At 38.8% G+C, this 26,224-nt stretch overlaps 1 protein-coding gene across 2 annotated transcripts in view; it reads right to left on the bottom strand.

The window, feature by feature from the left end:
• ACTL6A (actin like 6A) overlaps positions 1 to 25,740 on the bottom strand; it is a 28,897-nt gene extending 3,157 nt beyond the window's left edge. Inside the window, exons 1-12 of one of the 2 annotated variants that reach the window (XM_003132545.5) lie at positions 25,518 to 25,740; positions 17,039 to 17,115; positions 16,692 to 16,866; positions 13,113 to 13,213; positions 11,858 to 11,955; positions 6,489 to 6,583; positions 6,091 to 6,197; positions 5,906 to 5,995; positions 3,661 to 3,722; positions 3,156 to 3,270; positions 2,929 to 3,009; positions 566 to 661 (exon numbers count right to left, since the gene is read on the bottom strand). In XM_003132545.5, the coding sequence (XP_003132593.1) occupies positions 566 to 661; positions 2,929 to 3,009; positions 3,156 to 3,270; positions 3,661 to 3,722; positions 5,906 to 5,995; positions 6,091 to 6,197; positions 6,489 to 6,583; positions 11,858 to 11,955; positions 13,113 to 13,213; positions 16,692 to 16,866; positions 17,039 to 17,115; positions 25,518 to 25,542 (1,122 nt within the window). In that variant the 5' untranslated portion in view covers positions 25,543 to 25,740. The remainder of the gene's footprint in view (positions 1 to 565; positions 662 to 2,928; positions 3,010 to 3,155; positions 3,271 to 3,660; positions 3,723 to 5,905; positions 5,996 to 6,090; positions 6,198 to 6,488; positions 6,584 to 11,857; positions 11,956 to 13,112; positions 13,214 to 16,691; positions 16,867 to 17,038; positions 17,116 to 25,517) is intronic. The other variant, XM_005670008.3, reaches the window with a different exon arrangement.

Below are 26,224 nucleotides of genomic sequence, written 5' to 3'. Positions count from 1 at the left end.
GTTGTTGTTTTGGTCTTTTTGTCTTTTTAAGGCCGCACCTGTGGCATATGGAGGTTCCCAGGCTAGGAGTCTAATCAGAGCTACAGCTGCCGGTCTACGCCACAGCCACAGCAACACCAGATCCAAGCCTACATCACAGCTCACGGCAATGCCAGATCCTAAACCCACTGAGCAAGGCCAGGGATCGAACCCACAACCTCATGGTTCCTAGCTGGATTAGTTTACGCTGCAACACCACAGGAACTTCCTGGCCTCGCTCAGTGGGTCAGGAATCTGGCATTGCTGTGAGCTCTGGTGTAGGTCACAGATGTGGCTCAGGGCTCAGATCCTACATTGCTGTGGCTGTGGTATAAGCCAGCAGCTGTAGCTCTGATTTGACCCTAGCCTGGGAACTTCTGTATGCCATGGGTGTGGCCCTAAAATGCAAAAAAATGGAGGGGAGGTATTATACCAGGCACACATGAAATATATCAATCTATTGAAAAATGAACTATAAAGTTCCAGTTCCATCAGCAATGTGGCTACAAATGACTGAAACCACTACTAAAGAACAAACAAAACTTACTGGGGGAGTTTTCTGAGAGAGTTCTCTGTTCAACCTGTCAGTAAAGCTCTGTATTAGGGTGTTTCCTCCTGCCACTATAACGCTGCCATAGAGACCCTGGGATGAAAACAAAAATAAATTAGTTCCAAATGTTGCCAACAGTTTTTAAAAAAAAAACTACAAACAGAATCATGTATTCCACTACAACCTTCCCTTTTTAAGTTTTTTACTTGTATGTTGACCTAGCAGCTTAATCACGTGGTTCTCAATCCTGGCTGCACAGTCAACTTATTTAGAAAGTTTTTAGAACACCAATGCCTAGCGGCCATTGAATAAAAATCTCTGGTGATAGGGTCCAGGCAATGCTTTTATTAGTTTTTTGTTTTTTGGTTTTTTTAAGGACTGCACCCAGAGCATATGGAGTTTCCCAGGCTAGAGGTCCAATTGGAGCTATAGCCACCAGCCACAGCCATAGCAACTCGGGATCCGAACCGTGTGCTGCAACCTACACCACAGCTCACGGCAACACCAGATCCTTAACCCACTGAGCAAGGCCAGAGATCAGACTTTCGTAATCATGGGTACTAGTTGGGTTCGTTAACCACTGAGCCACGACGGGAACTGCAAGTTTTTGTTAGTTTGTTTAAAACTCTCTCCAAATGATTCTACTGTGTATTAACGTTTAAGAATCAGTCATTTAAAGCAATTATTCTAAAACCCAATCATAATTTTTTGGCAGATAGCTGCCAGTATTTAGAGGTATATTTCATAATTTTATGATTTTAGAAGGCTTATCTAGAAGTTGCGATATTTAAAATTAGGTAAGATTTAATGATTATGATGGACAGTACATACAACAGTGCTGGCCAAAATAACTACTACCTTTGTCTTCTGCAGGGACTTTTTCAAAATCCTCCTGCTGAGGCCTCCCCAAATAAAAATAAATTCCTAATTATAAGGAGTATATTTACCTCTAATTTGCATGTATGCATCAGAAAGTTAAATATCAGTTTGCTTTTTTAGTGGCTAAGTTCATATTTGAAAAATTTATTCCAAATGTCTAAATGATCTAACTTTTGAAAGAGAAAATGGAATGTAGAAGCATTTCCTCTACAATCAACACTGGTTAAAAGGAGAAATCTCACTAAAAAACTAAGTTATCAATCTTTTACATTAAATCTACTTTAAATCAATTGCCTTCCCCTTGAGTTTATATTAAACTTATAACCCTATTGTCCTAGAAGTAGCACAACTGGCTAATTAAGTAGTTGAAATAAGGAATATTTTTCATAACTACCCAAGTTTTTTTTTGAACATGACTTTTTATACACCCTTAGTTTTAGCACTACGCTCCATGCAAATAAATTAACTCAAAAAGAATTCTGAGGCAGTACACTGGCTAAAAATTAAATCTAGGGTTTAAGTAATATGTAATCTAATAATTATATGGTATAAAATATGGAATTTGTCCTTAAAATTTGTCAAAGCACAAAAAATACGAAGGTAAGAAGATCTAAACTAAACTCCATGTTGGAAGTTCCCTTGTGGCACAGTGGAGCTGTGGCACAGGCTGCAACTGCAGGGCAGGTTCAATTCCTGGCCCAGGAAACTTCCCCGTGCTGCAGGTGCAGCCAAAAACAAACAAACAAAACCCCACTAAACTCCATGTAAAAGTTACAGAATTTAAACCACACCTTCCTGAAAAATAAAACTGAACTACACACATGAAAAATCACCAATAACATATTTTGGCTTGCCACATTCTGGAACAGCACTGTCCAAAAGAATTTTCTGTGATGACAGAAACGTTCTCTAGCAAGTAGCTATACTTATGACGTGGCTAGTGCAACTAAAGAAGTGAAACTTAAAATATTTAATTTGAAATTGCTACATGTGTCCAATAGTTACCACACTGGACACCACAGCTTTAAAATTACACATTTTTGGGACTTCCTGTCGTGGCTCAGTGGTAACGAACTCAACTAGTATCCATGAGGATGCAGGGTTGATCCCTGACCCTACACAGTGGTTTAAGGATCCAGTGTTGCCATGAGCTATGGTGTAAGTCACAGATGTGGTTCAGGTCCCGAGTTGCTGTGGCTATGGTGTAGGCTGGTGGCTACAGCTCCAGTTCAACTAGCCTGGGAACTTTCACATGCTGCGTGTGCAGCCCTAAAAAGACAAAAAAAAAAAAAAAAAAAAAAAAAAGAAAATTACACATTTTTCCTTTGCTAGGGACTTCATTTTTTTACATATTCTATTAGAAAATGGACTTCAAAGTCAATGGCCAAAGTTGCCAACTTAAATGATGGCAATTATAAATAACGGGGACACTGGTTTGCCCTGAAAGACAGCTTTATGCCATAAATAAAACTGGCACTTACTGGTCTGATATCAATATCGCACATTCCAACACTTGTAGTGACCACGTGACTGACACCCAACATTGTATTTCCTGATAATCCCTACAACAAAACAGAAACGAATAGTCACAAAGAAGAACTTCAAACAATAAAGCACATCCAAAAAAATTTAACCTTATTTAGGATTTATAATTACATAGAGATTTTTATAGGAAAAACCAAGCTAATTATGAAATAAGCTTTTATACCTTTACATTGGAAGGGTCAAATAATCCTTCAGGAATCTTTAACCGTTCTGCTCCAAAATCACAGTTGTAGCCATTGGGGAATTCATAATGAACAGTTGGCATCTGTGCAGCTACTCTAAAACATCAAACAATATTAAACAAAAGACAAAAGCAATCCTCTTAAGAATTATAAACTACTAAGGAATCAACAACAGGTAAGAAAGCAGAGTGAGAATCTTCTTTTAAAATGTTATTTAGTACTTCTTAACTTTTTACCTTTAGACCAGTTAAGCATACTCTACAATTTGTTTAACTAATCAATTTCTGTCCTAATTTATAAAGTATGCAGTTTTTTTTTTAATTGGAGTATAGCTGATTTACAATGCTGTGTTAATTTCTGGTGTACAAGAAAGTAATTCAATTATATATACACACAAACATATTATACAATTTTTAAAAAGATTAGTATGAAGGTTTTAATGAGCTCTTAAATTATAAGCCTCATAGAAAAAATAAGAAAACATACTGTTCATCATAAGTTGAATCTGATACTTGAAGTACTGACGCTTGAAAATCTTGGATAACACACTAAGGATTAAACAAAAAAAGAGTTAAGACACAAGGTTATTGAAATTTGTCTTTGCAATCTATATTTTTATAAACTTTTTTTTTTCTGCTCATGTCTGCAGAATGCAGAAGTTCCCAAGTCAGGAATTGAAGCTATGCCACAGCAGCAACTCAAGCCACAGAAGTGACAACACCAGATCTTTAAGCCACTGAGCCACCAGGGAACTCTGAAAAATATTATTTAAAAAAAAACTTTTCTTAATGAAACTGGACCACATACCTGGATGGCTAAATCATTTTGAGGGTATAAATCTACCCAGCAAGGTCTCTGAGCCTCAAGAAACCCAATTCTAAACACTCACATTACAAGCTAAATTGTATAACATTTAAATTGTAACCATCATCAGAGTTCCCGTTGTGGCACAGCAGAAACGAAATCCAACTAGTATCCATGAGGATATGGGTTCGATCCCTGGTCCTGGTTCAGTGGTAGGCAATCCAGCACTGCCATGAGCTGTCATGTAGGTTGCAGACGGGGCTTGAAACCTGCATTGCTGTGGCTCTGGTGTAGGCCAGCAGCTGTAGCTCTGATTTGACCCCTAGCCTGGGAACTTCCTTATGCTGCGGGTGTGGCGCTAAAAAGCAAAAATAAATAACCATCAGGGAAAAATGATGAGATAAAAAACAAGTGGGAATACTTGTACCATAGTCCTACATAACAACATTGGCTTTAGAACAGTTTTATCCTTTAAAATAAGCTTAGGGAGTTCCCATGTGGCTCAGTGGCTAAGGAACCTGACTAATATCCATGAGGATATGGGTTCAATCCCCAGCCTCTCTCAGTGGGTTAAGGATTCAGCATTGCTGTGAGCTGTGGTGTAGGTCACAGATGCGGCTGGGATCCGGCGTTGCTGTGGCTGTGGCGTAGACCAGCAAGCTACAACTCCAATTCAACCCCTAGCCTGGGAACCTCCAAATGCTGAGGGTGCAGCCCTAAAAAGCAAAAATAAATAAATTAATTAAATTAAATAAGCTTAGACTTAGCAAGATTTCATTAGCTGAATATATTTTAAAATATATATATATATATATATTGCATCTTCCGTAATTTTTTGACTGACATAGTATAAAACAGTCTAAAAGTTGTGAAATACATATGACCTCTGAGTTGCTAAGGAAAAATCTCGTTGATATTTAGGTAAAATTATTATTATTATTTTTCTTCTTTTTAGGGCCGCATCTTGCAGTATACAGAGGTTCCTGGGCTAGGGGTCAAATAGGAGCTGCAGCTGCCATCTGCAACCTACATCACAGCTTATGGCAACACCGGATCCTTTGACCCACTGAGTGAGGCTAGGGATCAAACCCACATCCTCATGGATACTAACTGGGTTCTTAACCCACTGAGCCATGATGGGAACTCCTAGGGAAATTATTAATAAGCTTCAAAATTTTTCCTTGTACCAACCCCCCCCCCAAAATACTTATCCTTAGGTGTAAAAAACTGTCAAATAGGATATATCCCTGCCATAGAAAATTATGACTTTCATCTTTTACTGTTAGAAATGAATATATAGGAGTTCCTGCTGTGGTGCAGCAGGTTTTAAGGATCCAGCATTGCCACATCTAGTGTAGGTTGCAGCTGCAGAGAGGATTCAATCCCTGACCTGAGAACTTCCATACGCTGCAGGTGCAGCCCCCACAAAAGAAAATAAATTAAAAAAAAGAAATTAATACATATTGCGATGTGAGAGTCTAATTTACTAACATGACTCCCCTATCAGTAAGTCATGATCAGAGATGGATTTTCAGTAAAGAAAGTCTCCCATTGAGAAACTTGCTATGAACAATAGCACATTTTTTAATATTGTTGACTCATGTTAGGAAAGAGAACATAACTAAGCCACACTAGCAGAGCAGCTCTACACACTAAAAACATTGCCTTAGCCAAAAAATGTACAGAATAGCGTATTTGTTTTTAACCCCCAAAACAATGCTCCTTTCAGGTCTCACAATAGTAATTCAAATGAATATAGAGTTGTTTGTTGAGATATTGGCAAGTATGAAAAAACCCACCCCCAAAAGCTATTAATTTTATTTGTAAAACATCATCAGAGATATAAAGTTTGAAAAATATAAAATACTCATAGTCTGTTCAAACTCACAGCCTATAATGCTTTCATAAAGAGAAAAGGGTTACTTACATTACACATGTAATTGTGCCAAGACCTGGTAACCTGTGGCAACTTCTCTTTTCTTTTCCAGTTTGCTGGAGATCCTTCTCGAACAGGTTCCTGAGTGCCAAGAGCACGTGCTTGGTTAAGAGTTCGAAATATGGACGTAGGGAGTTGGAGATAAATCCCAGAAATAAAATTCAATTATCACTTACTTTTGATGCAATCATATATGGAGGAATCAGTTCTATATTCATTTCTTGGAAGAGTTCTCTGCACTGCATTGTAATAAAGTCTCCAGCAAGAGGGGATTTCACAATGCCTATGAAACAGATTAAACAAGGCTAAGAAAGCATTAAATCCAAATTCCTTGGGACAAATTTCCCCTGTGTATTTATAAATGAGTAATTTCTTTCAAGTAGAATTAACACAACTACCCCTCAAAGCATGAATGAAGCAGTGCTGTCAGTTTTCAATATACACTATATACTAGAGGTTTTTTTAAAAAACACTCAAAAAAGATATTATTTGGAAACTGATAAACTTTGATAGTCCAATTCATTGCTTTATTTCATGACCTGCGTCCTCAGTGCACCCTGTTAAATACAGTTACCTTGCTGAAGGACATAGCCATCGTGAACTGGAATCGCAGTGGTATGAGTGGCTCCACTGTCCAAAATAAGCCCAGTAGAACGACCATTGGCAAATCTGGTTTACAGCATTAAGGAAATGAAAGTATCAAGTTTCTAAAATAATGTTTATTGTAAAGGGAAGGTTTTGTTAAGGCATTTTAAAAACATGTGCATTGTGACTTAAAATGTGTTAAAATATAGGGATGAAAGTTGGTATCTAATAACAACTCTGGTTTAAAAACAAATGACAACAGCAGGCTGGACTTCCAGAATGGTGGGGTGAGGAAGTCAGAGAAACATTTATTCCAGAGATGTCTATTAAGCTGGTCAAAATTAGCAGTTATTCAAAGTACCTGGCATAGATCAAAGGGCTTACAACAAACTTAACTGAGAAGCATTTAACAAAATCTAAAAGAACGTGGTAAGAACAGTGGAAGGCTGACACTTGAGCTAAGAACCAAAACCATTCTCACATGGGATTAATTAGAACCATTTCAGCAGAATGGCAGCTGAGTGGCAGCTATCCTCTCCCCCAACTCAATAGGAAGAGCACTTCCAGAAAGATTCAACAGCCAATGAATACAGCAGATTTCATTTATCCAATTTTCCACAGCTGCAGAGGCCTACATCACATTAACATCGTAAACCTACATTGAGAAGTAGAGCCATTCACTGGGTCATCAAATGTTTACTGAGCATCTATTATGTGCCTAGTGATGAGTCCAGTACTCACTAAAGAAGGGAAGGAAAAAGGAGGTCAGTCTCTCACTGGCATTACTTAAGCACAGAAGATACACAGAGCTGAACCAAAACTGTCTCTGCCCTGAAGGATATCCTCTTTAGTGAAGTAGAGATCAATAAAGCTATAAAAAGAACAGCTATAAAAAGATGCCCTAGAGAGTATAATGGAGACCACCTAACCAATCCCTGGGAAATCCAAATGTAAACTGGGGAAGGGGACATGGAGAAGAGTAGGAACACATGGTTAGACCAGGAGGCAAGACAGCATGGTGAGGTCAGGGAAGTGCAAAGTAGTTCAGGAGACTGAAAGATGGAAGGAAGGAAGGGAACAATGTGGAAGATAATTCTGGCTCAAAATAGCAGGCTGGCAATTAACAAAGATTATTAGAACTGCAGTGTAAAGAATGGGCAAGATAGGAAAGGCTGTGATAATTGGGAAATAGCTTGCACCTTATGCAGTGGCGGCTGACAGAAATAAATGAATTTGAGGGTTTGGACTTGGGTGGGATGGCTTGGAGAATACACAGGTTTTGATAACTACTAAATTTAAAGGACTAATGAGAAGGATTTCTGATCTGGATAACTGAGAGTAAGATGACACATGAAGGAGAAGGAATAAATTTGAGGGGAGGGAAGATAAATTCAACTTTGGACATAATGAATTTAAAGTGCTTAAACCAGATAACCAATAGAAAAAATTACAGTAGGCAGCTGGACATGGGCCTGGAGCTCACAAGAAAAATCTGGGATATGTACATGGATTGGGAATTTGTCAGTGTATAACTAGTATCTGAAGCCAAGGAAATGGATAGTTAAACCAGAAAGAACATATAGGGGTGGGGGGCAGTGGCGGTGGCTAAGGGCAGAAAATGAAGGCAGGAGCAGGAATGATCAGAGGAAAGAGATCTGAGAATAAATGGCCAGAAAGGTAATTTTATCTTAACTCATGGTTACCAAAGTAGACAGATGGGGGGATGAGAGGGAGATGGACTTGGGGTTTGGGATTGGCATATGCACATGAGGTTGATGGAATGACTGGCCAATGGGAACCTGCTGTACAGCACTGAAAACTCTACCCAATATTCTGTGATAATCTATGAGGGAACAGAATCTGAAAGAGAGTAGATGTATGTACATGTATAACTGAATCACTATGTTGTACAGCAGAAATTACCAGAACATTGTAAATCAACTATACTTAAACTTAAAAAATGACAAAACAAGATAATTTATCTTCACTATTAGTGGTACTCTACTGATCTCTGGTCAACTATATACGTAAACACTAATTTTATCTCTATTAGTACAAAGTGATACAGCTAATGCCGGACTAAAAAGCAGCAAAATGGTATGTAAGCCCTCCTATAGATAACAGTTATAAAATCTGGACAAATTATTTTAACTGACCATTTAAAGATACTTGAAAATATTCAAAAGTACCCAAAATTCAGGCAAAACTTATTCTCATGAAAATGAAACTGGAAGGGGTAATAAGAACTGCAAGTTTGCAGTTTCCTTGCCTGAAAGTGCTTCCCAGCTCCATAGCTCAGGAAAGCACTGGCTTAAAATCACAACTATACCACCCTGAGTGAACAGAAAGAAAGGAGTTCAGGGCTAGAAAAAAGCTGGACATTTAAGGTAGAAACTCTGAAAGCAAGAGACATACAGAAGGGGTAAAATCCAAAATCTGATTATAAAATCTACCCACATCTCTGGCTGATGACTCAACTATTCAAGAGCAGGACTTCAGGGTAACCAGAAGGGTTAATGCACTCTGAAAAAATGAAGGGGCATCAGTGAGTTCACACAATTTTCTACCTTTTTAACTAAATGAGTTCTCCAACAGTATACAACTTGAAAAGCAGAAAGCTGAGGCCTGCCAACTTGAGGTGACAAGACGACAGAGCCTGAGGCTGGCAGATATAAGAGCCTGGTTATCACTTAAGTCATAAAAAGACACTACTCTTCTCACTAATATTTTTGTTTTGGAAACAGAGTTATCTTTTTCATACAACTGTTATTTTTATTGACATTAATGTGTCTATTTTTGCTATTTTTAAATAAATGTCAAAAGTCTTAGTTTTATATTCTCAAACAGTAATTGACAGTTATAACTCACATAAACAAAAGCTCTGTGGCATCCTCAGTAATTTTTGAAAGTGTAAAGGAATCCAAGGCCACATTTGAGAAATTAAAACAGTTTTTAGAATAATACTAGGATGTTATTTGCCTTTTTCACTGTCATTCTCTCCCAAATGTACAGGAGAGTTTTCTAGAGGCTATGTCATGTGTGATAGACACACAAAAGACTGAAAAAGCTAGATATGAGAATCCAACTTCTGCTATTAAGCCCAATGTTAAAGAAATTTGAAAAAACTGTAAAATGAAGCCACTCATTAATATTTTTGGTTTCAGAAAAGTTATTTTTTATTAAAATACTTTATGCTGGGGGGGTGGGGGAGATGCACTGAGGGTTTGGGATGAAAATGCTATAAAATCTGATGGTAACGATCATTGTACAACTATAAATGCAATAAAATTCACTGAATAATAAATAAAATAAATACTTTATGCTTATTATTAATTTACTTAAAATAATAAGCAAATATAATTTTTAACTTTGTTTTAATTTCTTTCTCTTTTTTTTTGGCCTTGACACAGTATATGGAATTCCCTGGCCAGGGATGATCAGATCCAAGCCTCAGCTGTGACTTATGTCACAACTATGGCAACGTGGGACCCTTAACCCACTGTGCAGGGCTGGGAATTGAACCTGCATCCCAGAGCTCCAGAGATGCCACCAAGCCTGTTATGTCACAGTGGGAACTCCCCTGTTTTAATTTCTAATATGGCAAATACTGCCTGATATGATCCATGTAAATAAAAGCTCGAGGAATTAAAAGTTTGAGAACTGCTGGGCTAGAAGAATGCAGTAAAAATCGCCAGCCAGAGCCAGAAATGTTACAAATTGTACAGGATAAACCATCTACTGCCCTAAAATAAATTACAAGAGAAAAAAAGGAGGGGTAGAATCTACAGAACACAAGACCTAAGAGACATACTGAACAAATACAATACATGATCTTTTTTGTTTGGATCCTGATTCAAATACACTACACTGTTTTATTTTGTTAAGAAAATAAATTCTCGTTATATCCTTATTTTTTGAGAGAGATTTATATGGTAAAATCTTTTAGAAATACATGCTTAATATCTGGGATTTACTTCAAAAGCATGGTGGGAGGGGAAAGAGGGTGAGGTTTTAACTAATACAACTTAGTTCTGTGCTAAAAACTATTGAACCCTGGGTGATGGGCCCATGAAGGTTCAATATACACTTCTATCTTCTTTTGTGTTAGAAAATTTCTCTAATAATTTAAAGTTAAAAAATAAAACAATGCCAATTCTGTTTATATACCCTTGTAAGGAAACAGCCAAACAGAACCTACATTCAAATTCAGAACTGCCATTTTCAAGTTGTGGCCTGGGACCAGTTTGCTTACTTTGACTCCAATTCCTGACAGGGTTATTATGAAAATGAGATAATGCCCATGATGAATCCGCTGGTAGTCTTTCTCCTCTACTCAAAACTTGCAATGGTTCTCTAGAGTCTAAAGTTCACATTTTTTAACATCTAACATGCAAGGCCTCTACAGTCTGATCTAAACCTATTTTTACAACCCCTTTTGAAGCCAAACATAAATCTTCAACTATAAATTAAGTAACTGTTCAGAATGCTTACACTTTCCACCTCCATACTTTTGCTAAAGTCATCTCCAAGGCACAGCATGACAGATAAATGTTAGACTGCAGTTACCACAGTGATTCTCACATATACATAAAATGTACTTGAATATCACAGCAATCCAGAGAGATACCCAGGGTAAAATGAGCAAAAAGCAAAGCTCAGGTTTTAGGTACTTAATTCCAGATCAGTTTATAAGCACTGAAACTTGAATTCTAAATATACAGCTCTTTCCCCAACATTATACAACTAAATTCTCTTTTCTTTAAAAAGGTTTGTCAGGCTACAATATTCCTCCACTGAACTACAACTGCTATTTGAAAAATTCAAATTAATCATGGACTTCTTTATGACTTTGGCCACTAATAAAAGTACTATCTAAATCTGTTATTTAGCTTTCAACAAAAATATTACACATTCTTTGAGATTAGGATTAATTATTCCCTTCTCTGTCCCTTAATATGCTTGTAAAAAATATTAGTGATTAAGTTTTAAATGAATTTATAGCCAATTTCCACTTTTCTACAGTATGGGAGAAGAGAAAGGAAGTGGAAGTCCTTGAACTTACCTAGGCCAACTGACTTAAACACTGCCCTCTATTTATATTCTCATTCTAAAAAAAAAAATTTTTTTAAACTTTGTTAACAAGAAGGATTTGAGTGTTTCTTTCCTATCTCCTTCTCACACTTTCATGTACATCAGTTTCAGTAAGAAATACTAAAAGATATCTAAAAAGCAAGAGAGAAAAACTCCTTAACTTCTGGACCAGCAAGAATTGGCTTCTGCCTTCCTGCTGTGGCATCACCTTTAGCAGTACCAAAATTACTCCTAAAGAAAAGCTAAGTATCACTCTTTCAAGGATACGCTGTCAAAACCGCAGTTTTACAAAGGAAGAATGCAGGGATGTTGTAGTGTTCAAACATTAATTCTGTCAGCTTCTCTCTCTTGGCTCTGGTATTCCACTACAGAAGAGGGAAAAAGAAATGCAAGTTATTTATTGTTTATAAAAACTAAAATGATTTATTGTGAGAAACTCATTATAGCACTATATTAAAGATATAAGACATTAAAAACAGAGTAATGTACTATGGAAAATTTTCCTCATAATAACATCTTTATATCATTTATTTCTATACATTTGTAACTAAATATAAAATAAATGTAAAGTTTATTAATTAGTAAAATTGTCTGCTGCTGTGAATTCTAGAAATTACAGAGTTTTCAAAGTATAGGGAAATCAGGATTCTTATAAACATGAAATATTATTAAATCTTAAAATTAGACTTAGTCAACAAAATCTTAAATATGCATTGTAAACCATCAAATCCTTCCACTTATACCCAGTACTCATAAAAGAAACAAGGTTAGAAAACAATAACAAAATATTGATAATTTATAGTAATTATGCTAGTCTTCTGGGCCCTTTTGACTCTGTACCAAATGTCTTTCACAAGAGACTTTGGTCTACCGACTTCTTTTTTTTTTTTTTGTCTTTTTGCCATTTCTTGGGCCGCTCCCGCAGCATATGGAGGTTCCCGGGGTAGGGTCGGATCAGAGCTGTAGCCGCCAGCCTATGCCAGAGCCAAGGCAATGCGAGATCCGAGCCGCGTCTGCGACCTACACCACAGCTCAAGGCAATTCCGGATCCTTAACCCACTGAGCAAGGCCAGGAACCGAACTCCAAACCCACAACCTCACGGTTCCTAGTCGGATTCGTTAACCACTGAGCCATGACGGGAACTCCGGTCTAGCAACTTCTAACCCTAGTTTAACACTGACCTCTCTCCTGGAGACTGGAGTACAAAAGCAGATATACACTGCCCTTGAGCGATAAGGGATAATTCATGAACCAAAATGGGAAGCAGCGCAAGGAAATCATATGTTAAATTCACAGAAAAAGACAGATAAATAACCCTACTAGGGTACTTCATAATTCTTTTTCGAGTATTTTAGTTAGTGAAATAATAAAAGTTACATAAGAGTATTTAGAAATTAATCCCCCTTTCCCTAATTTCCAAAATTTAAAATATGGACGTCTCCGTCTCTTTAAAGAAAAAGGAAACAGTCTTCAAATGAGTAGAAAACAACCCAGAGAAACTTGAGAAAGTCTTTGTCTTACCGGTGCTTCTGACATTAGAACAGGATGTAGGCTGGCTTCTGACTTGACATGCATTTTGTAGGTATGATCCAAAATAGCCTGGAAACTATCCCAATCTTCAACTAGAATATGAGAGTAATACCTTGAAAACAATGCTAGTTGAAGAATACAGCATATTTTGAGAGATTGTTTCTAATGATTTAGCTTCTAATACTTTTAATATACAGAACCTGCTTATTTTACAGATCTTCTTCATAGAACAGTACTTTATATTGACATTATCTTTGTTTTCTAGATATGGTTTCTCCAGCCCCCAAAGTATTACAATCCCCAGACTTGTCCCAGATGTAATTAATGTATTAAATAGACATAAAATACCAGATAAATATTACTCAGTAAGTACTTATTAGAGGCCCAATATGCAATTGGAATGGTAAGGGAAACAAAGAACTGTTATGATCTAGACCTAACATTCAAAAAGTATACTCTACAAAAAAAAAGATGAAAAGACATTTTAAAAATTTAGAAAATAGTATGTTTTCAATTTGGACTCCACTTAAACATTCCATTGAAACTGCTTGCGTAAACTGCTAATAAACTGCTAATAAGCTTCTAACGGCAAATCCAGTGGATTCTTCACATTTGTAATCTCATCTGACCTCTTTAAATTAACTGACACTATTGATTCCAGAGTTTACACTTTTCTTGCCACAGAACATTGAAGAAATGTCATTACTTGTACAACATACTTCTACAAGTCTATCAGGATGGGGTTTTTTGGTAAATGGAATTCCTTAGTAGTTTTAACTTCTCTTTCCCTTTAGTGTAAATCTCAACGGCATAGCAGAGAACAATGAGAATCACTGCACTTCTTTCTATACTTCTAGAACATTTTCTTCTCTTGGCCTTCTCCTGAATTTTTTCCTACTTCACTAACCAATCCTTTTCATTCTCCTTCACAGGCAGCTCTATTGGTTAAATATATAATAAGTTTTCAGAAAGAATCCCACCCTTAATTCTCTTCTCATATCCCAAACTCTTTTCTGGATAACGCAATCCATGTCTTAAAATCTTTCTCACCTGCTTACTAGAATAGCACTTATGTTCAAACACTTGGAACTAACAACAAACTCATTTACTTGCTGTTAACTTAGCAGACCTGAGTAAGGCCTGCTTGCAAGGCTGACCCTTGGCTGCCCCCTAGGAATTTGGCTGGTAAACAGTTCCCTACATTGATATAAATGTTCCCTAAATAAGAGTAGCTCACTCTGCCTAAACTATTTATACAAACAATGTGAACACCTTATTTCCTTCTGAGAGTCTGGGATTTTGGTACATGTTAGGTATAGATACCTATATGACCAAACCAAATAAAAACCATAGATACTGAATCTTTTTTTTTTTAATAGAAAAGAATCACTTATTCCAAGTATCAAGATGATATAAGAAAAAATATTTGCAACAATGTCCTTACACCTTTTTTTTTAAACAGCCCTATAGAAGTATAATTTACCATGACATGGATACATTATAAGCTTTACAATTAAATGATTTTCTTTTGTAAATCTACAAAGTTGTGTGAATATTATTACCATCCAATATTAGAATATTTCCATCCCTCCCAAACTTCACGCCCTTTTGCAGTCACTTCCTACTCTATCCACAGCCCCAAGCAACCACTACTCTGTCTATAGAGATTAGCTTTTTCTGATTTTTTTTTTTTTTTTTGGTCTTTTTGCCATTTCTTGGGCCGCTCCTGAGGCATATGGAGGTTCCCAGGCTAGGGGTCCAATCGGAGCTATAGCCACCGGCCTATGCCAGAGCCACAGCAACACGAGATCCGAGCCGTGTCTGCAACCTACACCACAGCTCACGGCAACGCCGGATCCTTAACCCACTGAGCAAGGTCAGGGATCGAACCTGCAACCTCATGGTTCCTAGTTGGATCGTTAACCACTGAGCCACGACGGGAACTCCTCTGATCATTTCTTATTACATTACATTATTTCATTCTGATCATTTCTTATTACATTACATTATTTCATTATGTGGAGTTTTATTTTAGCTTACATCAGTTATTTCATTTTTTTTTATTGCCAAACAGTACTTCATCTTATGGATATACCACATCTTATATATTTGGGCTATTTTCACTTTTTGTCTGCTGATATGGATAATGCTGTATGAACATTTGCATAGAGGTATTGGTACAGAGATATGTTTTAATTTCTCTTGTATTGGTACCTAGGAGTGGAACTGTTTAACCCATTAAGAAACTGTCAAAATTATTTTCCAAAGCCACAGCCACTACACCATTTTATGTTTTCTCTTAGAAATAGATACAGAGTTTTAGTTTCTCTATAACTTCATCACACTTGCTATTGTCTGTCTTTATAATATGGCCATCTTTGTGAGTGTGAAATAGGGTATTGAGCCTTTTTTTAAGCTCCTCTAATAGACCACACACACACGTTTCTGGTAGCTGAAGGAATTAAGCACATCCTTTACAACTTCACTATAAGCTCCTGGAAGCCTGCACTAGTTTCTTCTGGACTTCACTACATGCCCCTTTTTTTCCCTTTGTCAATTTTGCTTTGTATCCTTTCAGCATAATAAACCTTAGCCGTGAATACAATTATATGCTGAGTTCTGTGAGTCTTTCTCGTGAATAAGGAAACTGAGAGTGATCTTGAGTCTTTTTAAGACCATAAACTTGTTCCTTTCCCTTCTATTCCTATCTCAATGCATGATACTCTATTTAGTCACTCCAATAACAAATTTAGGAAAATTTCTCAACTCTTCTCTTTTCACCCCTTCAATCACTTAGTACCATGTATCCTTGCTATCTCTGAGAGCCACCTCAAGATCTCTGCCACCAGTGTTAAAATTTAAACCTTCTTCATTTCTCATCTGGACTCACTTCCCTAACTGATTTTCCTGTCTCTAGTTCTCCCTCCAATTTAGCCTACTTACTGCTGTTAGAATCTTTCTAGCTGGCATATATGAGCATTTCACATCTCTAGTTAAAATTCCCTTTGGGGTTACATTTAAGTTACCAGCTTAATACACTCCTGGCATTCTAAGCCCTTTTATGATTGCTCTCTGCCTACCCTTCCTAAAATTGGCCCCTATACACCCAATGTTACAGCCATACTTAATTGATGACATTTCTAAACACAACACCATCTCTTCACATATGCTGGTTGCTCTGCTTTACCAGTCTTGTCAGTCAGGCTAATTCTTATTCGGTGAGCAAGATTCAGTATAAAAGTTACTTCCTCTGTGAAAATCATCACTGATGCCCAAAGACAGAGTTAAATACTTCCCCTCTCTAGTCCCACAGCTGATCAAACATACTTATACCATAGCTCTTATTCCACATAGAAGTGCTATTTGTGTGTGAGCAGTCCTACCTGTGAGTTTCTTGAGGAAAAGGAGCGTATTTTATGCATCTTTGTATTCGCAGAGCTTGGGACATCAGTTTGTGGAATAAAAACAACAACAACAAACTGCAAATATTCAACTTATAAGAAACCATTGCTTTACATCCAAAATATACTATGTATACTCTAATAAAATCCATAGCAAAAAGCATCATACCCATCCCATTTTTCAGTGGTGAAATGGCCTCTGTATTCTCCCTCGGAACACGCAAAGCATTCGTATCTATGTAGTAGGTGGGACCGCCTTGTTTGCCTTTATCCCCATCTATTTCCATCAATGTACTTCCATCATCTCTTTCTACCACCATACCAATTGCAGTAGGGAAATCCACCTGTAAGAGTCAAAAACATGATTTACAAATTTTACCTGCTTTGACCAAGGAGTCATTTTCCCCGAACTAATATCTTTTACCATATTTGAGTCAGAATTTCTGTATGAATTTCACTCTACAAGAATGGCCCTTGTATATCTGTATATCCAATTAACTCTAACATCACACTTACCTTGGGACAGTCCTCACCAGCATAACCAGCTCTCACAGTATAGGATCCAATGTCAAAAACAAGGGCTCCAACTTCATCTGAAAAGATGAAAAGATAATTAACATTAACAACTTTCTAGTATCATATAAAAATTAAACAGTTCTTAACATGCTTAAAATGAGAACATATGAAACCTCTATTAAAATCAAAGCAGGCATTACATTCATATTACCAGCTTGAACCTAGTTTTAAATACATTTTAAGCTAAAGATTTCACTTAATTAAAATATAAAAAGTCAAACACGGTATATCAGTAGCGATTCAATCAGGAAAGAGATGGCACACTAGAATTAGATAATTTAAGGCGAGTTTACTTATTAAAGGGATTATTTACAAAGATATAGGCACAATATAGAAAAACGTGAAAGGACACTATGGTCCCCTAGGACTAGTAATAACGGAAATCTGTTGATACCCTTAGAATTGAAGAAACACAGAAAAGGAACTGTTACCAGAACCCAGAGAGAGTTGTGTCATGAGGGCAGCTGATGAGCTGTGACCTCTTGACCCCAAGAGAAAGGAATCAGACTAGTACATATGCTGACTTCTCTCCCTACTGGCCAGGGTTATCTTGCTATTTCTCATCTGAACTGACCCACTTCTGAATGTGATAGGAGTCCCTATTAATAATTATACCAAGACAAGAAGCACAAAGCAGGAAGTACAGTTACCCTACTAATGGCCAAACCAGAGGTCAAGAGAGTCCTCTGATGTAGTCTATAAGGGTCAGCCTTTAAGGGCACAGAGTAAAAATGAGTAGAAAGTGGATCTGCGAGTTCCCATCATGGCTCAGCAGAAACAAATCTGACTAGCATCCCTAAGGACACAGGTTCGATCCCTGGCCTCACTCAGTGGATTAAGGATTCAGCATTGCCATTTAGCTGTGTAGGTTGCAGCCACATAGGATCCTGAGTTGCTGTGGCTTTGGTGTAGGCCAGTGCTACAGCTCTGATTCAACCCCTAGCCTAGGAACCTCCATATACTGCTGGTGTGGCCCTGGAAAAAAAAGACCAAAAAAAAAAAAAGAAAAGAAAAAAGGAGATCTGGGGGTAAAGGAAAGGTATTCAGTACACTTAAGTATACTTTTTTTCATACATTAAAGAAAACTGTATTTCATCCACTTAGGGAAGAAACTTAGCAAAACCTCAAGAAAAATAGGGAATCTGAAGAATAAGAGCATAAGGTATAATAACACAGGCCAGGTAAAAATCATTATAATGAAGGCATTATCAAAGTTTGCACATTTCACAGATTTCTGAGATAAATGTTTAATGTTGACAGAGAAAGCTGGTATTTTTTTTGATATTCAAATTCAAAGAAAAGCCTCTAATTATACTTTAAAAATACTTCATTCACCTAAAATAGCATACCTCATAAAACAAAGCACTTCGGTTTTCTAAGGCACTGATTTTTCAAAGGATTTTCTTCAGTTAATCATTAAAAACAATAAGGAATTACTACTTAGCTCTGTCAAATTGACAAAAATTAGTCTGATAAGACCAAGTGTTCTCAAAGATGTAGAAAAAAAGGAGCTCTTACTCATTTGCTAGTAAAAGTTGTAAACTGCTACAATTACTATGGGCAATCAGTCATATCTACTAAAGTTGAAAATGTGCATACACAGAACTTAACTCTTACATCTTCTCTAGAGAAACTCTCACATATATCACAAGGACAGATGTACAAGAATATTTACTAGCTTTATGACCTCAGGTGATTTACTAACCTCTCTGCCTTGGTTTCCTCTTGTGAATACTAGATCCTATCTCAAAGAGCTATAAGTATATAAGCACTCGGAACAGTACCTGGCATATAAGCACTGGAAGTGCTAGCTGCCATTATAATTATTATCATTATACTGCTTGCCACAGGAAAAGGCAGATTAGATGAGTTTCTCAGGAGGGAAAGAGATAAACTATGGTTTATTCATACAGTGAAATGCTACTGAGAAGTTAAAAATGAATTGTCTAGGAGCTCCTTTTATGGCACAACGGGATCCACAGTGTCTCAGGAGTGCCGGGACATGGGTTCGATCCCTGGCCCAGCACAGTGGGTAACAGATCCAGCATTGCTGTAGCTGTGGCTTAGTTTGTGGCTTGGCTTGGATCTGGATCTAATCCCTGTCCCAGGCCATATGCCAAAGGGTGGACCAAAAAAAAAAAAAGAATGGTCTAGATCTACATTTATCAACATGGATAAGACTCCAAATAATTAGTTTAAAAGGTTACAATGCATATATATTTTAATACTATTTAATTCATTATGGATCCACACACACTTAATGAAAGTATAAAAATATGCATAGGGTTGGGGAATATTACATACCAACTTCAGCTAATTAGTTACCTCTAACGAGGCAGAGAGAAGGAATCTGTATTAACATTTTATTTCATAAAATATGTGAGGCAAATATGACAAACATTAATTTAATTTCGACAGTAGAGAAATATCACAAACTTACATTTTATTTTTTAATGTTTTAAGTATTTCAAAAACAAAAAATTTTTAAATAAAGAAAAATCAATTATTACAACTAAGAGATGGTGTCTTTACAGAATAGTGATCTCAGTTTTATTTAAATAAAATGAAAAACCACCTATGTTTATTTCTAATTTGAGAGGAATTTTCTGTATTTCCCAAAGCAACCAACCTTTCTCTGTATAATTTCTGATTCAAATTATTTTATCCGAAAGGAGGGGTCCTTAAAGCAAAACACTTCACTTGTTTAAACCATAGCATGTAAACTCAAGTATAAACAGTAAGTCTTTTTTTTTTTTTTTTGGAGGGGGGGCTGTATTTGCGGCAGATGGAGGTTCCCAGGCTAGGATTCTAATCAGAGGTACAGCTGATGGCCTACACCACAGCCACAGCAATGCTAGGTCTGAGCTGTGTCTGTGACCCACACTGCAACTCATGGCAATGCCGGATCCTTAGCCCACTGAGCAAGGCCAGGGATCGAACTGGCAACCAAGTGGTTTCTAGTTGGATTCGTTTCTGCTACACCAGTACAGGAACTCCTAAACTGCAAGTTTTAGAGTAGTATACCAATGAACATGTATTAGTAAAATCTAACACTTTGATTAACTAGAATGCTGGGTGAAGAATATCCTAACCCAAATGAATTAACTGCCTGGTTAACCAAAATTTTCAAATCCTATTCACAAGGATTACTAAGTTACCATCGTGGTTCAGCGGTTAAGAAACTAACTAGTATCCATGAGGATGAGGTTCAATCCCTGGCCTCGCTCAGTGGGTTCAGAATCCAGTGTTGTCATGAGCTGTGGTGTACGCTGAAGATGCGGCTTGGATCTGGCGTTGCTGTGGCTATGGTGTAGGCTGGCAGCTGCAGCTTCGATTTCACCCCTAGCCTGAGAACTGCGATATGCCACAGGTGCAGCCCTAAAAGACAAACAAATCAAAACAAAACAAAACAAAACAAACTTTTGCCCTGCACCAGGGCTTTTAACCTTTTCTGTGTCATGGATCTCTGTGACAATGTTTAAGGCTGAATTATTTCCTCCTAAAATTCTTATATTGAAGTCCTTAACCCCTAGGTAACTTAGAATGTGATTGTATTTAGAGATCAGGTCTTTAGAGTGATGATTAAATTAAAATGAGATCATTAGGGTGGGCCCTAATCCAATATGACTGATGTCCTTACGTGAAAGAAATCTGGACACAAATATGTACAGAGGGAAGGCCATGTGACACAAAGGGAGAGAAGACGGCCACTGAAAGCCAAGGAGAAAAGGCCTCTGAAGAAAACAACCCTGCCAACACCTGATCTCAGACTTCTAGCCACCATAATTGTGAGAACATTAATTTCTGTTGTTTAAGCCACCCAGTCTGTGGTACTTTGTTATGATAGCCTGGGCAAACTAATACAGACAGCTTAGGACACTCATGAATGCCTTCTTATAATATTTTCAAGTAGACTATAAAAGAAACCAATTGGAATAAAATATTTATATCCATGGACTCTTTGGGGAAGCCAAGGACCCCATGTCAGGAGCCCCTCCTCTAACTTAGCCTTTCTTGTATAATCTGCTCCATTCCTACAACTCAACTTCTACCTAAACAGTGTTACTTCCAATCTGAAACCTCTCTCTCACGCCCTCACCTTCATCTACATCCATATCTTAAATTTCTATCACTTCCACCTGATGTCCCATGGGTACCTCAAATTCAACGTGCCTGAAGCACTGTCTTTTTCCCATCCTGCCTAATCCAGTCTCAGCAGTGCTTATCACAGTTAGTGGCCTCATCATCAGAGACAAAAACCTTTGGAACACTTTCAAATTTGATACCCCTCAAGTTCCAGCAAATATTTCTGCTAAAAAAATTTTGAATCCCTTCCTCTTTAATGCTGCTGCCACTGTCTTGGGTCTGAGCTCTTATCTCAACCAGGAAATACCACAATTCCCTACAGGTATTGTGCTTCCATCTTCGCCTTCTTAATCCACCTTTAAAACTGCTGCACTGTGACCTTTCAAGACTGTAACTCTCAACATTTTGGTACATAAATCCTTCAATGAAAAGAAAGGGGAGGATTATAAGGTGGTTTTTCATCATCTGCATGATAAAATTCAAATCACTCTACCCAGGTGATACTCAGACCTAACATAATCTGCAGCAGTCTCACCTCCCACCTCACACACTAGCATTATTGAATATTATGTTGTCTGCATATGCAGTCCCTCTTTTCCTCTCTCATTATCCCCATAACCTCTCTCGTAAAGTCCCTGTACTCCCTCACGCTGACTTAATAATTTTTTTGTCTGTGCTACCTTTGTACCTTCCATATATTGTCATTACTGAACATACTTCACTGAATTAGTCAATACCCTTTATCATCAATATAAGATACTACATGAAATGCACCACTATTTTACATACCACTAAGAAAAAAACATGCTGTCAATTAAACTCTGCCATGCCATCAATAGTATTCCAACTTCAGTTCTTTAAATGTGGGCGAAAAATGTACAACTAAAAATAAATAAGTTTTTTTGTGCAGGTTAGGGACCCAGAGTTGTCACTGCAGCAGCTTGGGTCATTGCTGTGGCTTGGGTTCTATTCCTGGCCCACGAACTTACACATGCTGCTGCTGTGGGAAAGAGAGAGAGGAGGAGGAGGGAGAGAGGGAGGAAGGGAGGAAGGGAGGAAGGAAGGAAAGAAGGAAGGAAGGAAGGAAGGAATATTATGTCTACTTATTTAATTGACTCACCTGAAAGACTGTGAGCTTCTTCTTTTTTTTTTTTTTTTTTTTGTCTTTTTAGGGCCACACCAGCAGCATATGGAGGTTCCCAGGCTAGGGGTCAAATCAGAGCTGTAGCTGCTGGCCTACACCACAGCCACAGCAATACAGGATCCAAGCCCAGTCTGCAACCCACACCACAGCTAATGGCAACGCCAGATTCTTAACCCACTGAGCAAGGCCAGGGATCAAAGCTGCAACCTCATGGTTCCTAGTTGGATTCGTTTCCTCTGCGCCACGATGGGAAATCCCCAATATGCAATTTCTAATGGATAAAAATCCTTAAGGGTTGAATCCCTTTTCCACTAAAAATGTTATTTTCACTTTTTTGAAGATTTTGATACTCTTCCCCAGAATAAATGACTTCCAAGTTTAGAGGTGATGTGATTTTCCTGAGAAAACACAGAACAATGAGGGCAATTTACTAACCTGGTCTTAAAACATTCCAATACAGAAAGCTAAAGACTCTGTGAGGAGATGGAAAGATTGTTTTTTGTTGTTGTTGTTTGTTTGTTTGTTTGTTTGTTTGGATGAGAGAGCTCCAATTCATGGGGAAGATGATTTTGAGAAACTTTTAAGATTAGAGATTGGGGGTGAGGGGAGCCCAAGAGTGATAAAATTTATCAAAGATGGGCTGGTAGTATACCTATTTATTTTTGGCACACAAAGGAGTATGAAGCAAAAGAGTACCATAAAAGGTGATCACAGGAGCAATGAGGAGGCCCAAAAACGAATTACAGAAAGTATGGCAATCCAGATGAATTATGTATTATACCTAAAGCTAAAGATTAAGTGCCAGTCCTGATTGGAAATAACTACTGGAATAAGACAGCTACAAAACTTAAAACAAACTACAAATATCTTTTTAATAAGCAAGCTAAGTTAAAAAATACAGTTTACTGGAGTTCTTGTTGTGGTTCAGCAGGTTAAGATCCAGACTACTATCCATGAGGATGTGGGTTCAATCCCTGGCCTTGCTCAGTGGGTTAAGATTCGGCATTGCTGCAAGCTGCAAAGCAGGTCACGGATGTGGCTCAGATCTGACATTGCTGTGGCTGTAGAGCAGGCTGGCAGCTGCAGCTTAGATTCATCCCCTAGGGAACTTCCATATATCATAGATGTGGCCCTAGAAAGAACAAAAAAAAAAAAAAAAATACACTTTATTAAGTTAATTACATAAAACTTGGGTGGGAGGTTTGGTTGCCTTTCAGAGTAAACCCTTTGGAAAATGTGACTGACTATAAATACTCCCATACAGTAGCAGCTCAAACACAAAACCATGCACTTTTGTGAGTTTTAAATACTTTATAACCATGCATTTTTGTGAGTTTTAAATACTTTATATATGAAGTAGACTTTAAGATATATTCCTCTACATAAGCAAATGAGACATAGGATATTTATTGTGAATATCTAAATCATATATGAATATGCTGTGGTTATATACTTGAAGAACGGCTTATGGAGAAACAACCAAAAACCTTTTTTTTTTTTTTTTTTAAGTGGGAAAGGGTTTTACTGAAATGCCTTTTCTTTATCCCAGAGGTTCCTATTTCCCATTTACTAGAAAGTTAGGTAACTCTAGGCTAGCTACTTAATCTTTTCTAAACCTCATTTTCCTCTTTAATAATACAGGGATAAGCAGTACCATCCCCCACGGTTGTTGTTGATTAAGTTCATGCATGTGTTAAATGCAACAGCAAGCCTCTGGAACAGTTCTTGGTACACAGCATGCACTCAATAAATGTTAACGTTCGCATTATTGGTATCTATTTCTACCTTAATCACATTAAACAATGCCTTGTAAGGAATTACTCAGTGGGTAGCCTTTAGGTCCTTGGATCAGTGAACCTGAAAGTCAATACAGTCAGTAGCCTTCATGAGGCAAAGGCACATAGATCCAGTTTTTCTGTCAGGACTGCATCTTCAGATGGGAGAGAAGTAAATCATGAAGATCCACTAGGCTTTCTTCAAAGTAAAAATGGGAAACTACTAACTCTCACATTTGAGAAATTAAAACTAAGAACATATACAGGGAAGGAGGGGGTGAGGGTCAGTGTGTCACCTGAGACTCAAGCTTCATTTCAAAACTACTAAGAACTTTAAAAACCTTATTTTCATATCCTACCTATAAAACCTCTTCAGAAACAATATCCTTACTAAACACAACAACAAGACCAACATTTTGGGTTAGGAAATCATATAACTCAGTGCTTCACCTAGGTATCTTGCAAAAAAACGGAGGCTCTAATTCAGTATTTTCTAAAGAGCTTACAAGTGAAGCTGATGCTATTGATCTTTGGCTCATACTTTGAGTAGCAAGTGTAGCATTACCCCCCCTTAACCTTCACAATCATCCCAATGGGTAGGAATTTTCATTCCACAAACGAATCGTCTGAAGTTGGGAAAAGTTAAACAACTTGCCCAAGGCAAAGAGTTTAATAAAAAGTGAGGCTGATATTACAACCCAGGTGGATGTAAGCCCCAGCCCGCGGAAATCTTTCACTATACCGCGCACCCCACTCATTCTTAAATTACCCATATCTCTATACTAACCCTGAGCAGACCCGCCCACGAATAACTCTGGAGAATCCACAGTCAACATATATGCAGGAGTTATTGAAAGGTGAGGCAGCATGAGTGCGGAGCGCGGACGGAGAGGAGGCTGCGTCCGGAGTGGCCGCCACTCCTCCAATCAGTTCCAACCCTCGCGGCTCGCTTTGCCATCTCCCCGACGCCGCGAAAACCCGCGGTCCACACTAGCTAACTGCCGGGACCTCCCAAGTTTAAACACGCAAGCACGCACACCCCAACAGAGCCGACTGCCTGAGAAGAGCCCCTGAGCCGGCCAATCCAGTCGCGGCTCGCCGGGCCGGGCCCCCGAGGGGAGCTGTCCGCCCAGCCCCGGGGCGGCGTGCACCCCCAAAAACCGGTTCCCCGGCGGGCGGAAACTGGAAGAGGCCCCAGGGGGCGGCGACTCCGGGCGCCCGGGGCGATCGTGGAGCCGGGTGGGCTCCGGGGGCGGGCAAAGCGCGGGGCGGGGATGGGGCGGGGAGGCCGGGGTCCCGAGAGGGGGAGACCGGAAGGGCCGCCGGGGAGGGGAGGGGAGGGGAGGGCTGGGGGCGGCGGTTACGAACCCCACACGCTAAAAAGGCGCGCTCTCGAGCAGCCGCACTCACTCACCTCCCCCGTACACCCCGCCGCTCATGGCTGCTGTTGACGCGACTCCTACGCTAAAGGACACCAGGCGAAGCGACCGCAACCGCCGCGACTACAGATCCGGAGACGCTCTAGCCCCCGACCCTCTTAACTTCCACCGCCACCCCCCTCAGGCAACAAAGCGGCGTCCACACACCCCGGAGCGCAGTCACACTTGCTGGCTCCCCTTAGCAGCCAATCACAAGAGGCCCGGCTATATTTCAACCAATAAGAACGAGGCTCTGCCGCGCTCCCCGTCGCGGCACAGCCAGTTTAGCCAATTGAAAACAGCCATGGGGGCGGGGAGAATGGAAAGCGACGGAAGGAGAGGAGTTGAGTTGCGGAACTGGGGGGGGCGGAGCTTCCCGAAAGGGCCCGAGAGTGGGGCGGAGGGAGCGGGAGAGGGAGGAGGCAGGCTGTCGGCAAGAGTATGGGGCCGGACCAGGGGGTGAGGCTGCGCGTGGAGGAGCGGTGGGAATCCGGCAAATCCAGATAAACCTCTAGAAGGGGGTCTGGAATCCTCTCCATGCGATAGTTCCGACGGCTTTGGATATTGGTGAATGAAGAATTTTTTTAAAGCTATTTTCAACGAATTTATGTTGAAAATATTAACGTGCCATGCGCCAGTTTGGGGTAGGGAGAATCTGTAAATCGGACAAACCGATAGGACCGTGAAGTTTTTTAAATGGTTA

This window comes from Sus scrofa, chromosome 13, assembly GCF_000003025.6.
Source record: "Sus scrofa isolate TJ Tabasco breed Duroc chromosome 13, Sscrofa11.1, whole genome shotgun sequence".
NCBI classification, from domain to species: domain Eukaryota; kingdom Metazoa; phylum Chordata; class Mammalia; order Artiodactyla; family Suidae; genus Sus; species Sus scrofa.
Note: the sequence above shows the minus strand (reverse complement) of the source record. Positions and strands in the feature narration are given on the sequence as shown.